Source organism: Pan paniscus, chromosome 14 (assembly GCF_029289425.2).
Source record: "Pan paniscus chromosome 14, NHGRI_mPanPan1-v2.0_pri, whole genome shotgun sequence".
NCBI lineage: Eukaryota > Metazoa > Chordata > Mammalia > Primates > Hominidae > Pan > Pan paniscus.
This window is the reverse complement of record NC_073263.2, coordinates 97,271,423-97,295,770: the sequence shown is the minus strand read 5'-3', so window position 1 is coordinate 97,295,770 and position 24,348 is coordinate 97,271,423. Positions and strand designations below refer to the sequence as shown.

The 24,348-nt window shown below is 38.8% G+C and overlaps 1 protein-coding gene across 1 annotated transcript in view; it reads right to left on the bottom strand.

The window, feature by feature from the left end:
• Positions 1 to 24,348, bottom strand: part of DNAJC3 (DnaJ heat shock protein family (Hsp40) member C3) — a 120,318-nt gene that overhangs the window by 24,094 nt on the left and 71,876 nt on the right. Inside the window, exons 5-9 of the mRNA XM_034936863.3 lie at positions 13,917 to 14,069; positions 11,472 to 11,653; positions 10,890 to 11,009; positions 7,929 to 8,034; positions 7,724 to 7,844 (exon numbers count right to left, since the gene is read on the bottom strand). Coding sequence (XP_034792754.1) covers positions 7,724 to 7,844; positions 7,929 to 8,034; positions 10,890 to 11,009; positions 11,472 to 11,653; positions 13,917 to 14,069 — 682 coding nt within the window. The remainder of the gene's footprint in view (positions 1 to 7,723; positions 7,845 to 7,928; positions 8,035 to 10,889; positions 11,010 to 11,471; positions 11,654 to 13,916; positions 14,070 to 24,348) is intronic.

Sequence of the window (24,348 nt, the reverse complement as noted above, 5' to 3'; positions counted from 1 at the left end):
GCTAATCCACGAGGGAGAAAATCAGAACAGAGTTGCCTGTGGGGGGTGGGATGGGAATTGATTGGTAAGAGACAAGAGGGTAATAAAATGTTCTATATCTTGACAGGAGTTGGGTTAAACAAAGATTGTCTCCTTTGACCAGAAATTTGGTCAGCTCCTCTGAGTCTTCTTTCTGACTAGATCCAGACCCTAGGCTTCCCTCTCTGTTCCTGCAGAATCCAGCTTGAGCAAGAATCCTGCTAAATCAGTTTAGGGAAACCCCTCCCCACCAATATCTGTCACACTCCTCACCCTCCACTCTCCATATGACCCTGGCCTGCCTTCAACACATAGTCTGTTGACCTTAACTAGCAAGAATCCCACCCGCTGACCCCCAACTCTGCTCCTTGGTTATAAATCCCCATTTGTCCTTGCTGGAGTCAGAGTCAAACCCAATCTCTCTCCCCAGTACAAGACCCCACTGCAGTGGCCCCTCTACCTGTCACCATAGTCCCCCTTGAATAAAGTCTGACTTACTGTCTTTAACAAGAGTCATTAATGATTTCTTGCTTTAACATGTCGCATGGGTATCAGACCTTAGGAATGGTATCCCTAAGACTTGTGCATTTTACCGTATCTAAAATTATCCCTAAAGAAAGAAAAAATGTAAGACAGTAAACAAATTCAAGTTAATGATATACAAGTTGAAGTATCTGGGGGAAACGTAAACCAAATACCTTTTTTTAAATGCATCATAAAAAGATGAACTGATGGATAAATGGAGGGCTAGAGACAGATAAATGTGATAAGGCATAGTAAACTGTTAACTTCAGTATCTGTATGGTGAGGACTTGGGTGTTCATTGTGAAATTCTTTCAACTTTTCTCTTTATTTGAAATTTCTCATAATAAAATGTTGGGGGGAGTGTTTACCTGCTGTGAGACTGTCATAATATAAACAATGAAAATAAAAAATTTCCTACCACTATGTTTTATGCATATTCATCCTTAAGACAACAAAGGGAAAGATCTTATATCTAAGAACACTTAGGATACAGCCTCGTTATGAGCCCAGAAGTGTACGAGAGCTTCTCCCACTGAGGTACCTACTTCCTACACTAGATCACATTCTAACATCAAATCTGAGGGCAAGTCTAGCCATTATATTTTAGGCCGATTTAAACAATGAAGAGAGATAGTATGTTTAATTCTATATACAGGGGACGTAATTTGTCCTGCACACTAACTGAATCTGATACACTAACGTGCTCTATACATCTGTTTTGTTGACTTTATTTTTAGCATCTATTACATATGAGGCACTTTTAACATTTTATAGGGGAAAAGAGATAAAAGTGCTAACAGTAAAATACAAAGAAAATAATTGCAGTTCTGTTGAATTATGAGATTTTAAATATTGTGCTGTACTTTATCAACACTTAAGAAATATCATCAACTCTATTCAAAGCACTGGAGTAGGCAGATACAAATATAGGCCTTCGTTCATATACTTAGTCTGTTTCTATTTAAGATGATGAAAAATCTTGTTTTTTTTTTCCTTTCTTAAAGAAGCCTCTTCATTACTTGAGATCACACTCATTAGTCATAGGAAATTACAGTCTTGTCAATTAACAAAAAGCCAAAATGAACATGTATCTATGACTGTCTTTCTCTATTCAAACCTACCCTCTGCACTAAATCAAATGTGTCTTGTCACTGTTGGGAGAGGCAAAGGACCCCTCCACAGCTTTCTAAGCGTCTGTCCCAGCTATGCACCTGCAGTGACCTTCCTGATCCTTTTTCCTTAGCACTTTTTACTTCCAACACTTTAAGCTTTTCATAATTTGGAAATCTGTCTTGTATCTTTTTCTGAATAATATTACTTGACTATTGTAACTGTTTCCTACTTCCTCACCTACATATTACGCTCATGGGTTCACAGAGTTGGCACCAGAGGGAGTACAATGTTTTACCCAGCTGATATGGTCAGCAAATGTGCTAACCCCAAACCAGCAGGTAGCTATGTAGTTTTCCTTGTAACCACACACTTTTCAAAAGAAATGAGAAGTCTGCAGCTGTGGCTAAGAGGCCCGAGTGTGAATAAAAACTGCAAGCATGACTTTACAGTTCAGGAAATGTACAGCCAAAGAACTTCATCAATCTACATGCCATATCCCACTGACTGTCTTTGCAAAGGACTGGCCATTTATTCTAACCACCTGCTTCCAACTAATTAGCTGAGCTAAGGTAGATGCACTTATTTCAAGAGGTGGAAGTTTCAGAAGCATCTGCTTTATAGATTCTGATTACATGTGTCCATGGTTATTATGATGATGTATAAAGAATGGCAATATATAAGCAGCCTCCAACTTATAAAGTCACATTTAGTTAGGATCTTAAATACAATCAGCATCTTCCAACAAAGACCAATCTCTACCCCTTGTCCTCCACATAAACAGAAGCCACGAACCCCTGGGTAACAACCTTGAAAAAAAGCATCAGCCATGAGAAATCTGATCTGCTAGAGGGAATGGTCTCTTTCATGCCCAGGAGGCAGGCCTGTTGCCCCAGTACCTCCCTCATAGGCTGCCTGACCTGATGGCACAAGCACTTGCCTGAAGTTCCACTATTCAGACTCCTTTGGGTTAAAAATGTTTATCTCATAAGGAATAGAAACCAATCAGTGTTTTCAACAAATATCTTAAATTTGACCACTCTTACTAAAACGCAGCTGTGTTGGTGGCTGAGACTGCTGATGCAGAGGTGGGATATATAGATATAGATATAGATATAGATATAGATATAGATATAGATTTTTTTTGAGACTGAGTTTTGCTCATGTTGCCCAGGCTGGAATGCAATGGCATGATCTCGGCTCACTGCAACTTCCGCTTCCTGAGTTCAAGTGATTCTCCTGCCTCAGCCTCCGGAGTAGCTGGGATTACAGATATACACCACCATGCCTGGCTAATTTTTGCATTTTTAGTAGAGACAGGGTTTCACCATGTTGACCAGGCTGGTCTCGAACTCCTGACCTCAGGTGATCCACCCACCTCGGCCTCCCAAAGTGCTGGGATTATAGGCATGAGCCACCGTGCCTGGCCGGTATAAATTTTGAACACAGAATACTTCTGCGGGATAGGGTGGGCCTAGGTAGTATAACAGGGTGGAGTCCCAGGATAAGCAAGAGGGCACAAGAATCTGCAAATAGGACAACACCCTAGGGAATCAAAAGATAAACTTTACCTCTTTCACAATTTTGCCCAGGCCAGCCTTCATCCAGAGAAAGCAATCTACTTGGCCCTATTCACAGAATTATTGATATTACTAGTAACACTTCAATAACAGCTGTGTCAAATGGAGTTCATGCAGCAGTCACAGGTTAGTCCAAGAAGCTAGCTAGATATCCCACACAATATTGTTTATACAGAAAAGTCAATGCAAGTTCCAAACAACCTGAAAATGAGTACAGTGGAAACCACGGATTTAGATGTTGCTGAGCATTTTCTGAGCATCATCTTATTTAATAGCCACCACAATTCTAGGAGATAAGTACTATTCTTATTCCTATTTTACAGATAAGCAGAGTAAAAAGTAACAAATTAAATGACTTGATTGAAACCATATAGCAAAAATAAATGGCATACTCCAAAGAAAATATACAAATGGCATATGAAAAGATGCTCAACATCACTAATCATTAGGGAAATATAAATCAAAACCAAAACCAGGTACCACCTCAAGCCCATTAAGATGGCTACTATCGAAAAAACAGAAAATCTAAAATGTTGACCAGCTGAGCAGTGTAGCTCACGCCTGTAATCCCATCACTTTGGGAGGCTGAGGCGGGTGGATCGCATGAGGTCAGGAGTTCAAGACCAGCCTGGCCAACATGGTGAAACCCTATCTCTACTAAAAATACAAAAAAAAAAAAAAAGCCAGGTGTGGTGGCACACACTTGTAATCCCAGCTACTAAGGAGGCTGAGGCAGGAGAATCAGCTGAACCCAGGAGATGGAGGTTGCAGTGAGCCCATATTGCACCACTGCACTTCAGCCTGGGCAACAGAACAAGACTCTGTCTCAACAACAAAAAAAAAAAAACAAAAAAACAAAAAAAACCCCAAAAAACTGTTGACGAGGATGTGGAAGAATCAGAATCTTTAATACACTGCTGGTAAAATTGTAAAATGGTGTAACCATGACAGAAACCAGTGTGGAGGTTCCTCAAAAAATTAAAAAAGAACTAGCATATGATTTTGCAATCCCACTTCTAGGTAGATATCCAAAAGAATTGAAAGCGGGATCTCAGAGATATTTGCACACCCATATTCATGGCTACACTACTCCAATAGCCAAAAGGCAGAAACAACACAAATGTTCATCAGTGGATGAATTAATAAACAAAATGTGGGATATCCATACAATGGAATACTATTCAGCCTTAAAAGAAAAAGAAATCCTGTCACATGCTACAACATGGATGAACCTGGAGGATACTATGCTAAGTGAAACATGCCAGGCATAATAAGACAAACAGTATATGATTCCCATTATGTGAGGATCTAGCATAGTCAAATTCATAGTGACAGAAAGTAGAATGGTGGTTCCCAGGGGCCGAAGGAGAGGTAAAAAGGAGCGGCTGTTTAATGGATACAGAGATCAGATTTGCACGATGAAAAAGTTCTGAAGATCTTTTTCACAGCAATGTGAGCATATTTAACTCTACTAAATTATACACGTAAAAATGGTGAAGATGGTAAATTTTATACTCTATCTTTTACCACAATTAAAAATAAAAAATGGAATAACTGGCCAGGTGTGGTGGCTCATGCCTGTAATACCAGCACTTTGGGAGGCCGAGGCAGGCAGATGACGAGGTCAGGAGTTCAAGACCAGCCTGGCCAACATGGTGAAACCCTGTCTCTATTAAAAACACAAAAATTAGCCAGGCATGGTGGCACAGTTCCTGTAATCCCAGCTACTCAGGAGGCTGAGGCAGGAGAATTGCTTGAACCGGGACCCGGAAGGCGGAAGTTGCAGTGAACCGAGATCATGCCACTGCACTCCAGCCTGGGCTATAGAGCGAGACTCCATCTCAAAAAAAAAAAAAATAGAATAACTGCACAAAGCCAGACTCAAAGGCAGGACTAATTCTAAATTCCATACTCTCCACTATGACTTTTGTATAATAAATAAATTACCTTCATTCATTCAGCAAAGATGAGTGCCAGCACAAGCACCAGGACTGCATCAGTTAATATAACAGCCACAGGTCTCTGCCCTCACACAGCTTAAGTTCTAGCAAATATAACTGATCATTTCATAAGGACACCTGAGTTACCCCTATATTCAAAGAAACTTTGCCAATATTTTAGTACTGCTTCAATGTCAGTTTTTTCCTCTCAAAAGCTATTAAAACGGAGACATGTAGCGATCTGAAGAGTTTCCCTTGATTTTTCAAGATCTCAGAGGCATCCTCAAATAACAGTCTTACTTTACTTGCTTTCTATTGAGTGGAATCCCCTGTTTCCTGATAATTCTATCATAAGCCCCAAATTAATAAATGTCCGTGTTCCATTATTCACTAACCTAAACCTATTCATTCTTTATTATGTACCTGCCATCACTTTAAATTGCTTATCTAAGAAAGGTAAAACCAGGAAGCAGAAGAATATGGAAAGCATATTTCTAACTCAAGATTTCAACTGAAGACATACTGTTATTTAGCTAAGTAAGATTATTATTTATTTACATCATTTATACTAAACCTCTGATTCCAGTCCAAACAAGTCAGGTAATACCTATCAGTTTCAGTTATACAGGCTCTTTTCCTTTCTTTCTTTCTTTTGCAAATTTAGACAGCTGGCAACTATTCTCTCTCTCTCTTTAATAAATTCCTATACAAAAGAATTTTTTCAAGGAAACAACAGACTTCAAAGACAGATCAATTGGGCAGGGCCAATTGATCCTAGCACTTTGGGAGGCCAAGGCAGGCAGATCACCTGAGGTCAGGAGTTCAGGACCAGCCTGGCCAACATGGTGAAACCCCATCACTACTAAAAGTACAAAAATGAGCCAGGCATAGTGGTGCACACCTGTAATCCCAGCTACTCAGGAGGCTGAGGCAGAAGAATTGGTTGCAATTGGGAGGTGGAGGTTGCAGTGAGCCAAGATTGTGCCACTGCACTCCAGCCTGGGTAACAGACCAAGACTCCATTTCCAAAAAAAAAAAAAAAAGATCAATTATATTAAATTAGCACTAAGCATCTTTTTCTTCCAGAATTAAGCCATCAGGTTTCCCCAAAAAGCAAGTCAGTTTAACATTCAAGTTCCAAATGCATCTTTCAAATTACACTTAGCATTCTACAAGATTTAGCCTTTTTTTTTTTAACAGCTAAGCTCTTTATATTCTTCTGTAGCTTCTCTAATTTCGCAGTGAGAGCTAAGGGTTTACATACAGATGACAAAAGTATCTTTGATAAAGAGTTCCAAAAGCTAACTGGAATGCAAATCCTAGAGTAAAACCATCTCACCGAGTAGACACGGTAGCTCAAAAGGAAAGAAAACGAGTATGCTAAAGGGATTTTCTATGTGGACTACATGCCTTATTGAAGCATGCTTATAAATATTAAAGTGTCATTTTGACTGCATTCATTTCAAGCCTCATTCAGAGACCTCAAGGTCTGAATCCCCCACAAGATGTCCCACAAATAGTAGTGACCAGGTTGTCATCATCCCCTGGAAACTGGGAACTTGCTTAGGAGCAAGATTCTTTTCTAATTGAGGAAAGCAGGGAAAAAGAGATTGACCAGTTTTGCCTTAAAAAGAGTATCACAAACCAAATTTTACCATTCGAACCCTTCATTTAACTGTAAGAGAAAATTACTGTTTTTGATTTAAAATGCTTTACCTGAATTTGAAACAAAGTATTTGCAATAAGGGCTTATAAGGCTCATTTATTTTTTTAAAAACCTGTCTCATTTAAATGTTCATAACTTAGTGTCACGTGAAAAAAGGTACAAAACTATATATATGTATATATATATATATATATATATGGATTCTATTTTTCAAAAACTGTATATTACTGTATACGCCGTAGTTATCTTCCAAAAACAGGACACTGCTTTTATCCAAGGACCTCACAACATCTGGCAGGAATCTCTTGTTATTTCATTTGGCTTGAACAAAATAGGGTAGCAGCTGTCCTATGTTACTAAACAGCTTGGGGTCACAGAGGATCATTTTATATTAGGGATATATGACATGTATGTATGCTTTCTGTATTTATGTTTTATACACACCGAGTATATATATATATATATATAGAGAGAGAGAGAGAGAGAGAGAATATGTATGTGTGCATAAAATATAGAGTAATATATGTGCATAGATAAAAGCTGGAAAAGATAAATGCAAAATGAACAGTGATTACTTCCGGATAACATGAGAGCTACAATTTAAATTTTCTATTTTGTTATTTTTTTTCCTTTCTACAAAAAAAGCTAAAATATTTATTTTTCTATTGTACTGAACTGGTTTCAATGGCAGAACTCTTTCCTCACATGGTATACCTTTCAGGTTCCACTATGGAAGAGTAATTTTCAAGTTCTCTGCCATTTTTCTAAAATTGTCAACATTTCCAGGTACTCTGGTAAACTTGTTTTAAGGAAAAGGAAGCTTAAAATGTGATAATTTCCTAATCAACACTTCAGTACTGCAAATCAAATCCTTAAAGATTTACCTTCATCATACATTTCCTCTATCAAATAGGCCTCTGCTCGATCTTTCAGGGCATTCACATTGTCAGGTTCCATCTGTAAAACTTCAGAACAAACCCTAATAGCTTCAACAGGCTTCTCGTCCTAAAAGGAAATGTGAGACAAGGATTTATGGTTGGTATTCCACATGTTGAGTTTTCACATTTCTGGAAACAAGTCAACTGTTACCTTAGAAAAGCAGTGGCAAATCCTCTCCTTTGAACGAATTGTATATTCAGCAATGCTTGGCTCTGTTTTCATGACAGATTCATATTTGCTGGTAGCATCTGTGTATCTAAGAAATGAGCAAATCATGATAAGAAATGATGACATTTGATTTCCAGAGCTGTAGAAAGGCTCCTCCCCTCTTCACCATGTGTTGCTTAATCAATCCAATTGGATGAGCCCATGGCTTCAGATTCGGCTTTTCCCTTATTAATCTAGAGTCCCATAGAAGGTACACTCCATAATTAAGAGTTAGGAAATAAAAACATATGACCATAGGAGATGCAGATGGACAGAACAAAGCCTACCTGTGAGTATGAGTACCAATCAAACCAGAAGAATTTCCTTACAGAAACAAGCTCAGAATTCCAAACCTGAGTAAAACACCCTGTTGAAGTCTGACTTACACTGAGCACCTTGAACAATACAGAGATCAAGTTTTATTTCTTGGTCAGTAAACACTTCCATGAAAATAATGGAACCCATTACATGCCATTTTATATAATTAATGTCAGTATTTACAACAAAGTACAATGTAGTTCACACAAAAGGTACCTGATTAAATTCCCAACTGTATAAGCTTTCTAAGAATAAAAGCTATTTCAGCATTTTCTTTAAACCAGTAAAAAGTACTAATCCTGTTATATACTCAGTTATTTTCCTCAACAATAGTAAAGTAAAAAATATGTTTCTATGCCATGGTGGCACACTATTCCCAAAGTGCTACATCATATGTAAATATGCCAATGTATTAAAACACAAGCTTAACTAAAACATTTAAAATAAAAGCCAGCTTCTCTATCATCCTCAGCAAACTAACGCAGGAACAGAAAACCAAGCACTGCATATTCTCACTCATAAGTGGGAGCTGAACAATGAGAACACATGGACACAGGGAGGGGAACATCACACACGGGGGCCTGTGCGGGGCAGGCAGCAAGGGGAGGGAGAGCATCAGGACAAATAGCTAATGCATGTGGGGATTAATACCTAAGTAATGGGTTGATAGGTGCAGCAAACCACCATGGCACACATTTACCTATGTAACAAACCTCCATGTTCTGCACATACATCCTGGAACTTAAAGAAGAAAACAAAAAAGCCAGCTTCTGGGAAAGTGGAATAGATGTATTTGTCCCAAGTCCTCCAGCTAAGCACAACTAAAAAACCCTAGAGATTAAATGTATATTTTTTTAAAACAGAAAACTTTCAAAGGAGGAAAAAAGACAGACTAGCTAGTGACTCAGGACCTGAGGAAAACATGGTAAGACGTTCCCTGGGTTCTTTTTTTTTTTTGTTTCATATATCCCAGACTTGCAGCTGAAGATTCCAGCAATGCAGAAATGCCAACAGGTACAGAACGACAATAACAAAAACCTGCAGAAGTCTGCTCTGTCTAGCCAGAGGACCTGAAAAGGACAGACTTGCAAACAGAAAACTTTTTTTTTTTTAGAGACGGAGTTTCGCTCTTGTTGCCCAGGCTGGAGTGTAATGGCACAATCTCGGCTCACCGCAACCTCAACTTCCCGGGTTCAAGCCATTCTCCCACCTCAGCCTCCGCGGTAGCTGGGATTACAGGCATGCGCCACCACGCCCGGCTAATTTTGTATTTTTAGTAGAGACAGGGTTTTTCCGTGTTGGTCAGGCTGGTCTCAAACTCCCAACCTCAGGTCCTTCAATGGATAAATGGTTAAACAAACTGCAGTAAATCCATACCATGTAAACTACTCAACAGTAAACAAGGAGGAATTATTGATACAATATGGATAAATCTCCAGACAATTCGAATGAGAGGGAAAAAAGCCCATCCTGCCAGCTGTGGTAGCATGCATCTGAAGTCCCAGCTACTCAGGAGGCTGAGGCAGAAGGATCACTTGAGTGTACTATGACTGTACCTGTGAACAGGTGGGCAACATAGTGAGATTGTCTCAAAAAAAAAAAAAAAAAAAAAGCCAATCCCAAAAGTTTATACATTGTATGATTCTATTTATGTAACATTCTTAAAATGACAGAATTCTACAAGTGAATAGATTAGTGGTTGCCACAAGCTAAGGAAGGGATAGGAACAAGAGGGAAGTAGGTGTGGCTATAAGGGCAACATGAGGTGTCCTTGTTGGGATGGAATTATTCTGTATCTTGACTGCACCCACGTCAATATCCTGATTGTGACAATGTACTATAGTTTTGCAAGGCGTTATAGTCTGCAAGATGTTGGGGGAAACCGAATGAAGCATTCTCATGATGGCAACTTACAAAGCTACTAAAAGTAGAGGAATTGGAGCCTATTTTCTATTAGGCAGTTTTGTCTGCAGTGCCCTCTACTCTTTTCAGTCCTCCTGCCCAGCCTATAAACCCCCTACAAACAACACTCACACAGACACAGCCTCTTACTTCTGTCCACTCTCACTTATTCTTTAGGATTAGGATTTAAATATCTATCACCTTCTCTAAAAAAAAAAAGCTCCTCTTTTACTCCTTGCCTTTACCATCCTGGTTTGGAGTAAATACTCCTCTTTGGTACTCCAATTATCCTATGTACATTCTATCACTTTGGTATCATATTGTCTTTTAATAATCAATTCATATATTTGTCTCCCACGCAATGCTATAAACTTCTTAAGAACAAAAACTATTGTCAAGTTTAAGTCTGCACCCTCAGTACATAGCTCAGCCTGATATAGGAGATAATAAATATTTGGTATAATACAAGTAAGTCTGCTGGTAAGGATACTACACAGTTACTATTATTTACATTCTTCCCTATTCCAAAAATGTCCAATTCTGGTAGTTTTGCTAAGGCCCAGGGCTATCTAGAATACCCCACCCTCAATGGCTGAGAAGTAAAAGAGCAGTTCTGTAGTTCACTTGTGCCCACAGCCCCGCACATAAGGAATGGCTGGACAGTTGGAACAACCGTATTCTCACCTGCCATCTCTGATGAGCTCTTCAGCTGACTCAATCAGCTTATTAAGTTTCTTTACTTGTTTATAGTGTGCAAAACACCTTTTATGATCCTGGTCAAGTTTAAGACATTCCCGAACTTCACTGTTCATGTATTTAAAAAAGGAAAATACTCCATGTCAAAACAATCAATGAGTAGTTTTCCACAGAAATCACAATAAAAGTATTTTTTGTTTGCAACGATTAAACAAAAACCATACTGAGACTTATAATTTACTATATACATTTATACATGGCATTGTACCATGCATACATTTGTTAATTCAAATTAAAATGACTTACTAGCATTATATAGTAAACATTCCATTTTGTTTCTATAAATATAAGAGCCTTCCTGTTTATTTTAATAAGCAGCTTCATGAAAACAAACTATGTGGAATTAAAGTAACTTGGGAATAACACAAAATATATAAATGGATATTCAATATAAAAACAGCCTTAACTACCATCATCTTATTAATTTAATATTAAAATGTTAAAACAAGATGAGGTAATCTTACTGCCAACAATTAAAAAAGATCAGACATGCGTGTCACTAGAACTGACCTGAGGGACAGTTCGTGGTCTCCTAGTTGGTAGTACAGTGTGCTTATTTTATAAAACGCTTCAGTATTATCATTCTTCAACTTTGATGCAGCTTTTAAGTCACTTATAGCTTTCCTAGGTTCTCCTTCTTTTATAAAACATTCAGCTCGAAGTTCCCGTAGTTCTGCATCCCAAACACAAACCTTGAGGAACAAAAGAACTAGACTTTAAGAAAGAATAAATTATGCACATTCATTGTTGCATTCCACGTATTTTTTATCTATGTATTTATCAACATAAAACATTCTCAATTGATGTGATGACTTATATAGTGCAAATATTATTTTAAAATCTGATACAATTTAAATGTGACAAAACTGATGTGACAAAATAGTTTCTCCAAAAATGTTGTAAATGAATTCTAATGGGGGAAGAGATATATATAATAACAAGGCCCTTTTCTTACCTCCTTCGATTATATAATTCTAAGACACTGAAAATAAGAAAACATAGCATTTACTATTGGAGGGTTGTTCCTAGTGAAGCATATTTGAAGAGAATATTCTGTTATCAGATTTTTATACTTAATCAACAATTCTAATTTGTAGTCAAAAAAATAAAACCTAGGTTCTACATTGGCAAAATACTTTTTTCTGCTAATAACCACATTATGTTCTTAGCTGGGCACATTGACTCATGCCTGTAATTCCAGACCAGCTTAGGCAGCAAAGCAAGATCTCATCTCTATAAAAAGTTTAAAATTATTAACTGGGTGTGGTGGAACACACCAGTGGTCCCAGCCACTCAGGAGGCTGAGATGGGAGGATCACTTGAGTCCAGGAGTTCAAGGTTACAGTGAGCTACAATCGCACCACTGCACTCCAGTCTAGGTAACAGAGAGAGACCCAGTCTCTAAACAAAAACCTTTTTAAAGAAATTATCTTCTGTAAATGTCACCTCCTTAAAAGTAAATCCTCATATCAAGAAAAAAAAAAAGAAAAAGAAAGAAAGAAAGAAAAAATACCGTGAGAGGGCAGGAGGTTGAGGCTTCACCATTCCTATTTTATCAAAAAGTCCATAAGAGTTTAGGAAACACAATAGTATTCTTCAAATCATAAACCCAAGAGCTCATCAATAAGGCTGGTGGAAGTATCTTTGCATATTTCTTAGAGCTGCTCTAAAGTCGTATCGACTTTTCACATATACAAAAATATCAAAACCAACATTATACATAAATATCATGGACAATGAACTAAGTTCAAAATGGATAGTCTATGGGAATGTAAAAATGTAAACTATATTTCCTTAAAAAAGCATAAACAAAATAACCCAGTAAAACATGAATTCTACTGGACCATATCACAATATCTTCTATAAAATTATCAACAAAATGCCCATTCTACATACATCATAAGTTTAGAGCCAAAATTAAATGAAACTGTATATCAAAATACTGTGAAAATCACAAATAAATGTGAATTACGACTGCTTCCATTTGAATATTTCAGTAGACTTCCTTCAGAAATCAGCTGTCATTAAATCCTTCAGAGGCAAGGAAACCTAGACTTAGGTTTCCCTAGCTAGAACTCTCTGGATCCTATCAACCATTATTATTATTAACTTTTTTTTTTTTTTTTTTTGAGACGGAGTCTCACTCTGTGGCCCAGGCTACAGTGTAGTGGCTCACTGCAACCTCTGCTTCTCAGGTTCGAGCGCCTCAGCCTCCCGAGTAGCTGGGATCACAAGCATGCACACCACACCCAGCTAATTTTCTTTTTTTTTTTTTTTTTTTAGACACGGGATTTTGCCATGTTGGCCAGGCTAGTCTCAAACTCCTGGCCTCAAGTGATCCACCCACCTCGAGCTCCCAAAGTGCTGGGATTACAGGCATGAGCCGCCACACCCAGCCAATTATTAATATTTTTAGAGGCAGGGTCCCATTCTGTCGCCCAGGCTGGGGTACAGTGGAGCAATCACAGCTCACTGCAGCGACAAATTCTTGGGCTCAAGTGATCCTCCAGCCTCAGCTCCCAAGTAACTAGGACTACAGGCACATACTATCAACTCTTTATCTGCTTTATTCTCTAGAAATTTTTCTCTAAACATTCCTCTTTCCTCCCGAACATCATTTTTCCTTTTACTCCAACCATCTTTTTCATCTTTTATCCCATTATCTAACTGCTAGAGTTTTCTTCCCAAAAAAATACAAAATCAACTAAAATAGCAAAGCAAGCAATTTATAAACATATTTAACTCTCATGCCACAGCACATTCAGTACATTTACTGAAAACTTCAGTCCAAATTTTGTTGTCTAGGAACACTATTTTATACTTAAGAGGCAAAAGCCCAAGGACCAACCTGATTTTCTCCTGTCTAGGTCTTTGTGGTATGTGACATGTCAAAGTATATAAATGTGCCTTACAATAAGTGTCAGGCTGGTCAACTGCAGTATCTAAGAAACTTACCTCTAAAATCTTATCAAGGAAGGCTATAGCAGCAGTATAATCTCCACTTCCAAAAGCGTTAAGTGCTTGTGAACGCAAACGCTGCATTTCATCAGATTTTATAAGTTGAGACTGTGCTTCCTTTTCTTCATTTTCACTTGGATTAGATTTGAGCTATAAGGAAAATAAAAAACTAAGCAGAGTTTTTAATCTCTTAAATCTGATACCTGTAATATACACAAGGGTAAGCCATTCCAAATACTTAAGTTCATTGGGTAAAAAGGGTAAAGAGATACTGGAAAAACTGGCTTGTCTGATGACTGGATGCAGCAGGGAAGGCCCCTGATTTCTACCGATATGGTCCATGAGCATGAACAACAGATCTAGACTCAGAAGACCTGGGTCCCAAAAACTTACCGGGAAGCAAATACATGCAGGCATGTGAAAGGACAGAGAAGAACGGAGGAAGGAAAGCACGTTTTTCACTTTCTTACATATAGCTCTGCAGAATAAATTAGCTTGAGTTTTATTTATTTTGCCTTCTACTTATAGTTCCTATTTTTTTAAGTATAAAATAACCAAAATAATGAAACACATAGGGAAACTGAAAGAAGGGGCCAGCTTTTTTAGAGGTTGTAAGATTTAAAAAAAGATCTGATACCAAAAGGGTTAAAGTACAAGAAAGAATTTAGAAGGAAATAAGAGTAATACCTTACTAAAAGGTGCATGATGTGGCTTTAAGAGATCTGCACACTGCCTCTTTTTAAAATAACTTTATAAAGACATAATTTATATAGCATAAAATTGCTCATTTCAAATGTACAATTCTATGATTTTTTAAAAAATAAATTTACCAAGTTGTGCAGCCATCACCACAGTTTTAGACCATTTCCATCACCCCAGTAAGATCCCTTGTTTTTACTTACAGTTCATCCCCACTCCCAACCCCAGCCCTGTGCACACGGACTCTTAACAATTTCTTCCTCCAGACAAAAAATAATTATCTCAGAAAACCAGGTAGCTACATTTTTTTAAGCCTGAGGGAGGGGAGGTTAAGATTGTAGTTTATATTTAATAATTTTTGAAATCTTAGTATTCTTACTAAGATGCAAACTATAACTAAAGGGTTCCAATTTTGGGTTAGGTACAGACAAGGGAAAGTTAATTCTAGAAATCTCCCTCCTCAATGAGTCAATCATACTCCTCCTTTCAGTGGATTAATTTTTAAAATATACTCCCACTACCAACCTGGTGGGACAGAACACTCCAAATGAGAAACTTTATCAATATTATTTCTTGGTAAGGGTTTTATACTTGTCCATTTTGTGTTTTAGGATATTTTAGCTATTCTATTTTAGCTATTCTATTTTGTCTGTTTTAACCCTTGACTTCTGAAGAACAGGACTTGAAGTATTCATTGGTAACTAGGAATTGGTAACCTCCACTCACTCTGGGGGAGGGTTTCCCGGAATGATTGCATCATCCAGTTTAAGGGTGTTGTTTGGAGTCAGACATGCTTGTCTCTGTCTGTTTTATCATCCTTAGGGTGGTCTTGAATACTTCGGATAAACCCCATCAGAGAGAGTATGAATGTGTGTGCACTGTCACTTTGCTCTGGGTAAAAGTTTATTGATAACTTGTTTCCTATGAGTACACTACTGACCCTCTTAGATAGAATGTATCAAAGACTGACTGCCTCTTCAGGATCGAATTTGCACCTTTTTTTCCTCTCAAACATTGGAGTCTAATTTCTTCCACACAATTTTTCTTGTTGGAAGGTGAGAGGAGAAGCCCTAAATCTCGGGACAGAGGCTGGAGGGCTCAGGTAATGGGAACAGGAAAGAGGGAGTGAGCTCAGGTCATCTAGGCCTCTGTGAGGCCAGAAGAGAGGTGGGGAAGAGGGAGAGAGGATTCTTCCAAGGAAGTTAGAAAGGAGTTGGAGAAATGAAGGGCTTCCTTAGAAGCCTGAGAGTTTCAAAGAGAGTCAAGCGAGATGAAATTAGGGTTTTGGGGGATTTTTTTTTTATTCTTTTTTTTTTTTTTTTTTTGAGACGGCGTCTCGCTCTGTCACCTAGGCTGGAGTGCAGTGGCGCAATCTCAGGTCACTGCAACCTCCGTCTCCTGGGTTCATGCAATTCTCCTGCCTCAGCCTCCTGAGTAGCTGGGACTACAGGCATCCGCCACCATGCCCGGCTAATTTTTGTATTTTTAGTAGAGATGGCATTTCACCATATTGGCCAGGGTGGTCTCGAACTCCTGACTTGGTGATCTGCCTGCCTCAGCCTCCCAAAGTGCTGGGATTACAGGCGTGAGCCACCGAGCCAGGCCGATTTTTTTATTCTTTAAAGAGACAGGGGACAGGGTCTTGCTCTGTCTCCCAGGCTGGAGTGTAGTGGCATGTTCTTAGCTCACTGCAATCTCCAGCTCCTCAGTTCAAGCAATCCTCCAGCCTCAGTCTCCCAAGTAGCTGCAACTACAGGTGCACGCCACTACAGCCAGCTAATTTTTTATTATTTTTTGTAGAGACAGGGTCATCTCACTATGTTGCCTAGGCTGGTCTCCAACTCCGGGCCTCAGGTGATCCTCCTGTCTCAGCCTTCCAAAGCACTGGGATTACACATATGAGCCACTGTGCCCGTCTGAGATGAAGATTTTTATTATTACCATGAGGCTGTTGACTCCTCTCAATCACCCCCTCGTTTTCTCTACACCTGCATGTAGAGAATGGCCCTTGCTGACAATTCCCTCATTCTTCCCTTTTTCATGTTTCTTGACATCCTTTCTCTTCCTTAGGGCTTTCACATTTCTGACTCTTTCAGCCAAATCCCTTCCTGTAACAATATTTTATATTTTTTACTTCTCACTATGTATCCTGGTCACTGAGCTTCTGGAAAAATAACCCGTAATAGCTATGGGATGGGGGCTTGTTCAAAGAGATGATCTGCCTTCTGTATGACTGCACCTCTACTTCTGGCGCCTCAAATAAAAACACCGGGTTGGCAGTTGTGGTAAGCAGCCTTCTAAGATGGCCCCCAGTGATCCTCGCCTCCTGGTATTCATGCCTTTCTGGAGCATAAGGTGGACCTGGTAACTCCTTTTAACAAACAGAATAACCCGGCTAATTTTTTCTGTTTTCAGTAGAGACAGGTTCTCACTATGTTGTCCTCCTGGACTCACGTGATCCTCCCACCTTGGCCTCCCAATGTGTTGGGATTACAGGCGTGAGCCACTGCACCCAGCCCATGCCTGGCCTTTTTTTTTTACATTTAAATCTTTGATGCATTTTGAATTTATCCTAGCATAAGGTAAGAGAGGTATGAACCTAGGCCTATTGTTTTTCAGTATAAAAGTTTGTTAAAAAACAGAGTATGACCAAAGTGATAAGCTGTCACGTCCTTGATTAGGTCACAAAAAACTGACTTCCATGGTGCTAGCACTCCCTCTCACCTTCTCACTTGCTGGCTCTGATAAAGCAAGCTGCCATGTTGTGACATGTGAGAGGCCCGTGTGAGAAGCAACCAAGGGAAGACTTTGGCCAACAGTCTAACACCTCGAGAGGAACTAAACCCTGCCAGCTGAGTAAGTTTAGGGGCGGATCCTTTACTGGCCAAGCCCTCAGCTACTACTGCAGTCCATCTCACATCTTGACTGTAGGCCATGACCCTGCAGTAAGCAGCAGACCCTGCTATACCATGGCCAGATTCCTAACCCCATAAACTGTGAAATCATATAAATGTGTGTTACTTAAGCTGCTAACGTTGGATAATTTGTTATCTAGCAGCAGATAGCCAACACAGGAGTAACACAGTGTGGAAGTTTTACCATTTCTCAGTGACCGGGCTGTGAATATTTCCAAACAGATATTGCTTTAAAATAAAGTCTAGATGAATGAATTAATTAAACCCCATTCCTGGCAATCAGTAATTACCTATGTCTTTTCTGCATTTTCTTTACCAATAAAAGAGGGATAATAATACCAATATCCTGTAGGGCAGTCACTGAGAGATTAAGAAGATACTCTATGTAACACATAGCAAGTACTCCAAAAAGTGCTAATACACACTTTAAAAAGATGCTCAATTTATTTTCCATTGCATTAGATATTAGCCCACTTAAACTGGGTCCCTTGTATTAAAGTCACAGTGATTAAGGTCCTAGAATAATAGAAACTTTCTTTGACTTCTTTGAATTCAAAATAAAATTAGACTTTGGCATAAAATATATTCAATGAATTGCTAATTCCTCAAGAAATTAATATTTCTAATTCTATTTAATTAATGTTTTGGGATAAGTAGCAAAAATTTAAATTTTCATTTGATATTATTTGATAACATATAGAAAAATATGTAACACTTGAGGTATATGCAACATTACATTCTGCAGTGACTTCTAGAATTTGCCTTCACATATTCTTTCTGCAGTCTTTGTTAAAAGAACTATATAAAAATAACACTAATTTGAATGTCCAAAAAAAAAGAAAAAGAAAAAAACATAAAGAACTGTTTTTGGAAACAACAGTATACAGGTCAGGGGGTGAGCGACTGAATTAAAGCATTCTAAAATCCTTGTGTTTTGATTACCTTGTTAAGCATGCATATTAAAATTCCTGAGGTAATGACTATGAGAAAAACACACAGCGTGTACAACCATACGGAAAGAACAGACTAAGGAAGAAGCAGCTAAATCCATTAGGGGTGGGGAGAGAGCAGAAGGGAAGAAGAAGGAGGATGGACGAATGGAAAAGAAATAGTTGGATAACTAGAACCCAACAGAAATATACACAAGAGACCTCAAAGGGGGGGCCTTTCTCACACTAACAGGTTAGCAAAACTCACACTATCTGTTCACATGAAGTGTTGAAGAAGTGGCATACCTAGAACTCCCCTATGCTGCTGGTGGGAATATAAATTCACACAACCACTTAACAGGACAGGCCAAATTTCTCTGCCACGCTAAAAATACCTATAATCTTAAAGTAGTAACCACTCTCTGAGGCAGATAACACTGTAGCAGTGATTCTCAAAGTGTGACCTAGGAACCCCTGGGATTCCTTAGTGCCCTTTCAGGGGTCTGTGAGTACAAAAGCATGTATGGATAAAAGATAAAGAACCCATTCAAAGGGCAAGATAAACCAATGCATTTTATTATAACAAAGAGTGCTGTAAGTTAATTAATAAGGATTCAGAGTCCATATGCAACTAACCTATATAATCGCGAGTGGAGTTTTGTGGAACATCAAAGAAGAATACTCGTAATTATCTAAAAAGAATACAAAAACATTCTTCCTTTTCTAACTGCATATCTGTGAGGCCATAGTATCTTCAATATACTTCAACCAAAGCATAAATCACAACAGATTGAATATAGAAGCAGATAGGAGAAGTGTTATCTTCAATTAAGACAGATATTAACAAAATTTGCAAATATGTGAAACAAATACTACTCTTAATAATAAAATTTGGTTTTTGAAAACAGTTATTTTTACACAAAAAATACATTAACATGTAGTAACTTTTCATTAAGTTATTTTAATTTCTCAAATTTATTTCTAATATAGTAAATACCGATAAACAAAGCTCTTTGGTGACCTCAGTATTTAACACTATAATGAGATCCTGAGGCCAATCCCAAGAACCACTGTCCTAGACACACCCTGCACAAGGAAAACGGACACAGAGGATGAGCTCAAATAGTTGATTAATTCATAACTAATGAAGCAGGAAAATGTAATGATATAGCTAACTGATGTGGTTTGGCTGTGTCCCCGCCCAAATCTCATCTTGAATTGTAGCTCCCATAATTCTCACGTGTCATGGGAGGGACCTGGTGGGAGGTAATTGTATCATGGGAGTGGGTCCCTCCCATGCTGTTCTCATGATAGTAAATAAGTTTCATGATCTGATGGTTTTATAAAGGGCAGTTCACCTGCATATGCTCTCTTGACTGCTGCCATTTAAGAAGTCCCTTTGCTCTTCCTTCACTTTCCACCATGATTGTGAGGCCTCCCCAGCCATGTGAAACTGTGAGTCTATTAAACCTCTTTCCTTTATAAATTACCCAGTGTCGGGTATGTCTTTATTAGCAGCATGAGAACAGACTAATACAGCTAATGTCTCCTAATTGTAACACACAAAACAGATACCTTCAAAAATTCCAAAAGACTCTTGTGCCATCTTGTAGTTTTTAATCAAACCACTCTGTTTTCTCAAGTCCCATCTTCTCCAAGCTTTCTGGAGTAATCGCCTTTCCTCTAAATATTTATATCACTTTAAGAAACCCTTCAAAACGGAGGTATCCTAAGAAATCATCTTGTCCAATTAACTCTCACATTATAAGTGAAAATCCTGAGTCTCACAGACAGTAAACAACTGGCCCAACATCACACAGTTAATGAAGAGAAAAACTGAAGTGGGTCTCCTATGTGGTTCTCAATCTTATCTTGTTACCTAGACAGCTCATATGTCAACTTCTCACAAGTTTCTCTGTATTGTTCATCTTGCACATACATGTTTAGGACTTATTTCCTGCAACTAAAGTGTAAACTGCTAAAGAGCAGAATATATGTCTTTTTCGTTATTTTAAATTAGACAGGGTCTCCCTCTGTCACTCTGGCTGGAGTGCAGGAACATGATCAGAGCTCATTGTAAACCTCAGGGCCCTGGGTTCAAGTGATCCTCCTGCCTCCACCTCCCAAGTAGCTAGGACTACAGGTATGTGTCACCATACCCAGTTAATTATTTTATTTTCTGTAGAGACATGGCCTCACTATGTTGCCTAGGTTGGTCTCAAGCTGCAATCCTCCCACCTTGGCCTTCCAAAGTGCTGGGATTACAGGTGTGAGCCTCCTCAACTGGCCCTAGAATATATGTCTTAAGTCTATTTTGTATACTTACTACAGATAACTTCCCACTAGAGATGCTTCCTTGCTTTTCTTTTTCATCTAGTACTAAGAATACTACCCATGAGCTTGGTTTTACTATTTCCAGTTTACAGACAAATTGAATCATTGGGCCAGGTGTGGGGGCTCAGGCCTGTAATCCCAGCACTTTGGGAGGCTGAGGTGGGTGGAATACTGGAGGCCAGGAGTTTGAGACCAGCCTGGCCAACATGGAGAACACCATTTCTACTAAAAAATACAAAAATTAGCTGGGAGTGGTGGCACAGGTCTGTAATCCCAGCTACTCAGGAGGCTGAGGCATGAGAATTGCTTGAACCTGGGAGGCAGAGGTTGCAGTAAGCAGAGATCACACCACTGCACTCCAGCCTGGGCAACAGACCAAAACTCCATCTCAAAAAAAAAACAAAAAAAAATTGAATAATTATATAACTTGCTGTAAGTCTTGCTTAAATTCAAACTAAGGTCTCTATCTCTAAAGCCCATGCTATAGATGACGATGGAGATCAATCATGACAGCAGAAAACACTTATTGAGAGCTTTCTATGCTCCAGGCACTACTCTAAGCTAAACCTAAAACCTTAAAGGGCAGATCAGATTATCTCCCTTCTATACAGGAGTAAACTGTGGGGTTTTCTGGGTTTTGTTTTGTTTTTTTGTTTTTGAGACAGGGTCTTGCACTGTCACCAGGCTGGAGTGCAGCCATTTATTGAAGAGATTGATGGGAGAGGGGTAGCAATGGGTCGAAGACGGGAAACGGAATTCCACATTGTCCCTGTTACTGAGATGCCATTTAGGCGTTCGACTGGAGACATCTAAATGTCAAGTAGGCAGCTGCCTGCCTGATATTGGATGTGTACATAAGAGGGCTCTGGAAACAGCTATCTGAGTCACAGCATAAAGTGCTATCTTTAAAACACTAATTAGAGGCTCACTACAACCTCCGCCTCCTGGGTTCAAGCAATTCTCCTGCCTCAGCCTCCCGAGTAGCTGGGACTACAGGCATGGGCCACCACGCCCAGCTAATTTTTTTGTATTTTTAGTACAGACAGAGTTTCATCTTGTTGGCCAGGATGGTGTCAATCTCCTGACCTGATGATCCGCCTGCCTCGGCCTCACAAAGTGCTGGGATTACAGGCGTGAGCCACTGCACCTGGCTGAAACTGTGGGTTTTAAAGATAGCACTTTATGCTGTGACTCAGATAGCTGTTTCCAGAACCCTCTTATGTACACATCCAATATCAGGCAGGCAGCTACCTACTTCACATTTAGATGTCTCCAATCCATCACCTAAATGGCATCTCAGCAACAGGGACAAATTGGAATTCCGTTTCCCATCTTCAACCCATTGCTATCCCTCCCCATCAATCTCTTCAATCAATGGCTCTACTTTATCATTTAAGCCATGAATCCTAACAGTCAGTAGTTCCCTCTTTTCCTGATGTAATAGAGTCTTACTCCATTTTACTGCTGGCATCTTTTAGGCCTCACCCCTTCCTCTTTCCCTTTGGCCCATATCTCAGCAAGCTGATAAGAAAACACATTTGAATCTCTCTCAAAGAGGGATGAATCTAAAAATTGATGGAGTCTTACCATCAGCCAGTCAGCATGATCATACATACACAAGAACGGTCTAGCACACTTCATTTGTGTTATGGGCATTTTTGGTACTTACTACACATGCTGAGTTTAAATTTCACTTAAAATCTTCAAGAAATTAATGTATGCAGGAAGGCAATGAATAGAGCAGTATGATGTAACAAAAATGCATATCTAAGTCTCAAACAGTTCTTTCCATAAGCATAAATTTAAAATATTGTTATAAGATGGCATTATTTAATTGGCAGCATTTATTCTTCTAGTAGTACATAAAATAATTTGTCTTATAACTGATAGCTCCTTACAGTTGGTGAATTACAGTATGTGATCCAGTATTAAATCTGAACCAATAAAAACCAGAACAGTTATCTGAATCATAGCATAAAGTGCTATCTTTAAATTATAACCAAAATGACTTTATGACTTAAAAGTACCATTCTCCTTTATTCTCAGTTCACAATACTTTTGAGTATTCTTTTAAAACTTTGGTTTTTGTTTGTTTGTTTGTTTGTTTGTTTTGAGACGGAGTCTGGCTCTGTCACCCAGGCTGGAGTATAGTGGTGCAATCTCGGCTCACTGCAACCTTTGCCTCCCAGGTTCAAGCAATTCTCCTGCCTCAGCTTCCTGAGTAGCTGGGATTACAGGCGTGTGCCAACATGCCCAGCTAATTTTTGTGTTTTTAGTGGAGACAGGGTTTCGCCATGTTGGCCAGGCTGGTCTCAAACTCCTGAGCTCAGGTGATCTGCCCACCTTGACCTCCCAAAGTGTTGGGATTACAGGCGTGAGCCACCTCACCCAGCCGAAACTTTGGTTATTTCTGAGTTAGCTATCCTGAAACAATATAATGATCCTTTCTGCATTAAAGAATTAAAGATGGAAAAAAAATGATGACAGTTATTTTGATGTATAATAGATATAATTAGGTTAGTTTGAATTGTTTATAATTGATACAGATCCACAGACTACCAAAGGAGAGTTTATCAAATGTCTTACCAAAGGTTTACACTTGATTTAAAAATTAAATTGCAATTGGCACCATTATTTACCTAATATATGGTTTCTCACAATCAAAATGCAAGTTTCTGCTCTGTCAAAGTAAAAAAATACAGTTATATGAAAGGACTATTTAAATTGAATTAAATATAATTGATCCAATTATATTTGGATCTCATGGAACACTGCCTAAATTTAAATATTATCCACGTAAGCCCAAAGCATGAATAGCAAAGATAGAGTAAACAATGAAGACCAAGAATAGATGAGTTTAAACTGCATTTAGGAAAGTATGTTGGATTTGAGATAAAAGGGAAGAATTCACAGATTACAAATTATTACATAAAACAAGTTAGTGAGAATCAGGAAGTTTTTATAGAAATAAGACAGTCATATTTTCTCTACCTGTCCCTCTCCCCTAAATGATTTTTCTCTGGACTATCTCAGGGAATAGCATGGACGATTTGAACAATCCAGAAACCTGGATATCATAATTCCTTTTTTTCTATCACCCCAACCAATGAATCTCTCTAGAGCCGACCTCCTAAACGTCTACCCCACCTACATTAGCCTACTCTTTGACCACTGTAAGGTTACACTTGGATTACTTATTTACTGCAACAGTCTCATTTAGCAGACTCTCTGCTTCTCCCCTTGTCTTATTCCAATCCATTCTTCAGAGCAACCAGTCGATCACGCTAAGCAAAAAACTGTTCATAATACTTCCAACATAAACCTTCAATGGCCATAAAGAGCCAATTCCTGGCACTATATAATGTCCTCCTTATAATCACGATCCCCCACATGCCTGTCAAGATTCTCATACTCCAGCTTACTGGACATTTCCTAAATGACAGGCACATGCTTGCCTCTGATTCTTACACAGGCTCTCACCTTTGCCCTGGATGGTCCTCCTACCCACCTTGCTTACACGGATGCATCCTTTTAAAATTCAGATTTCAAGCA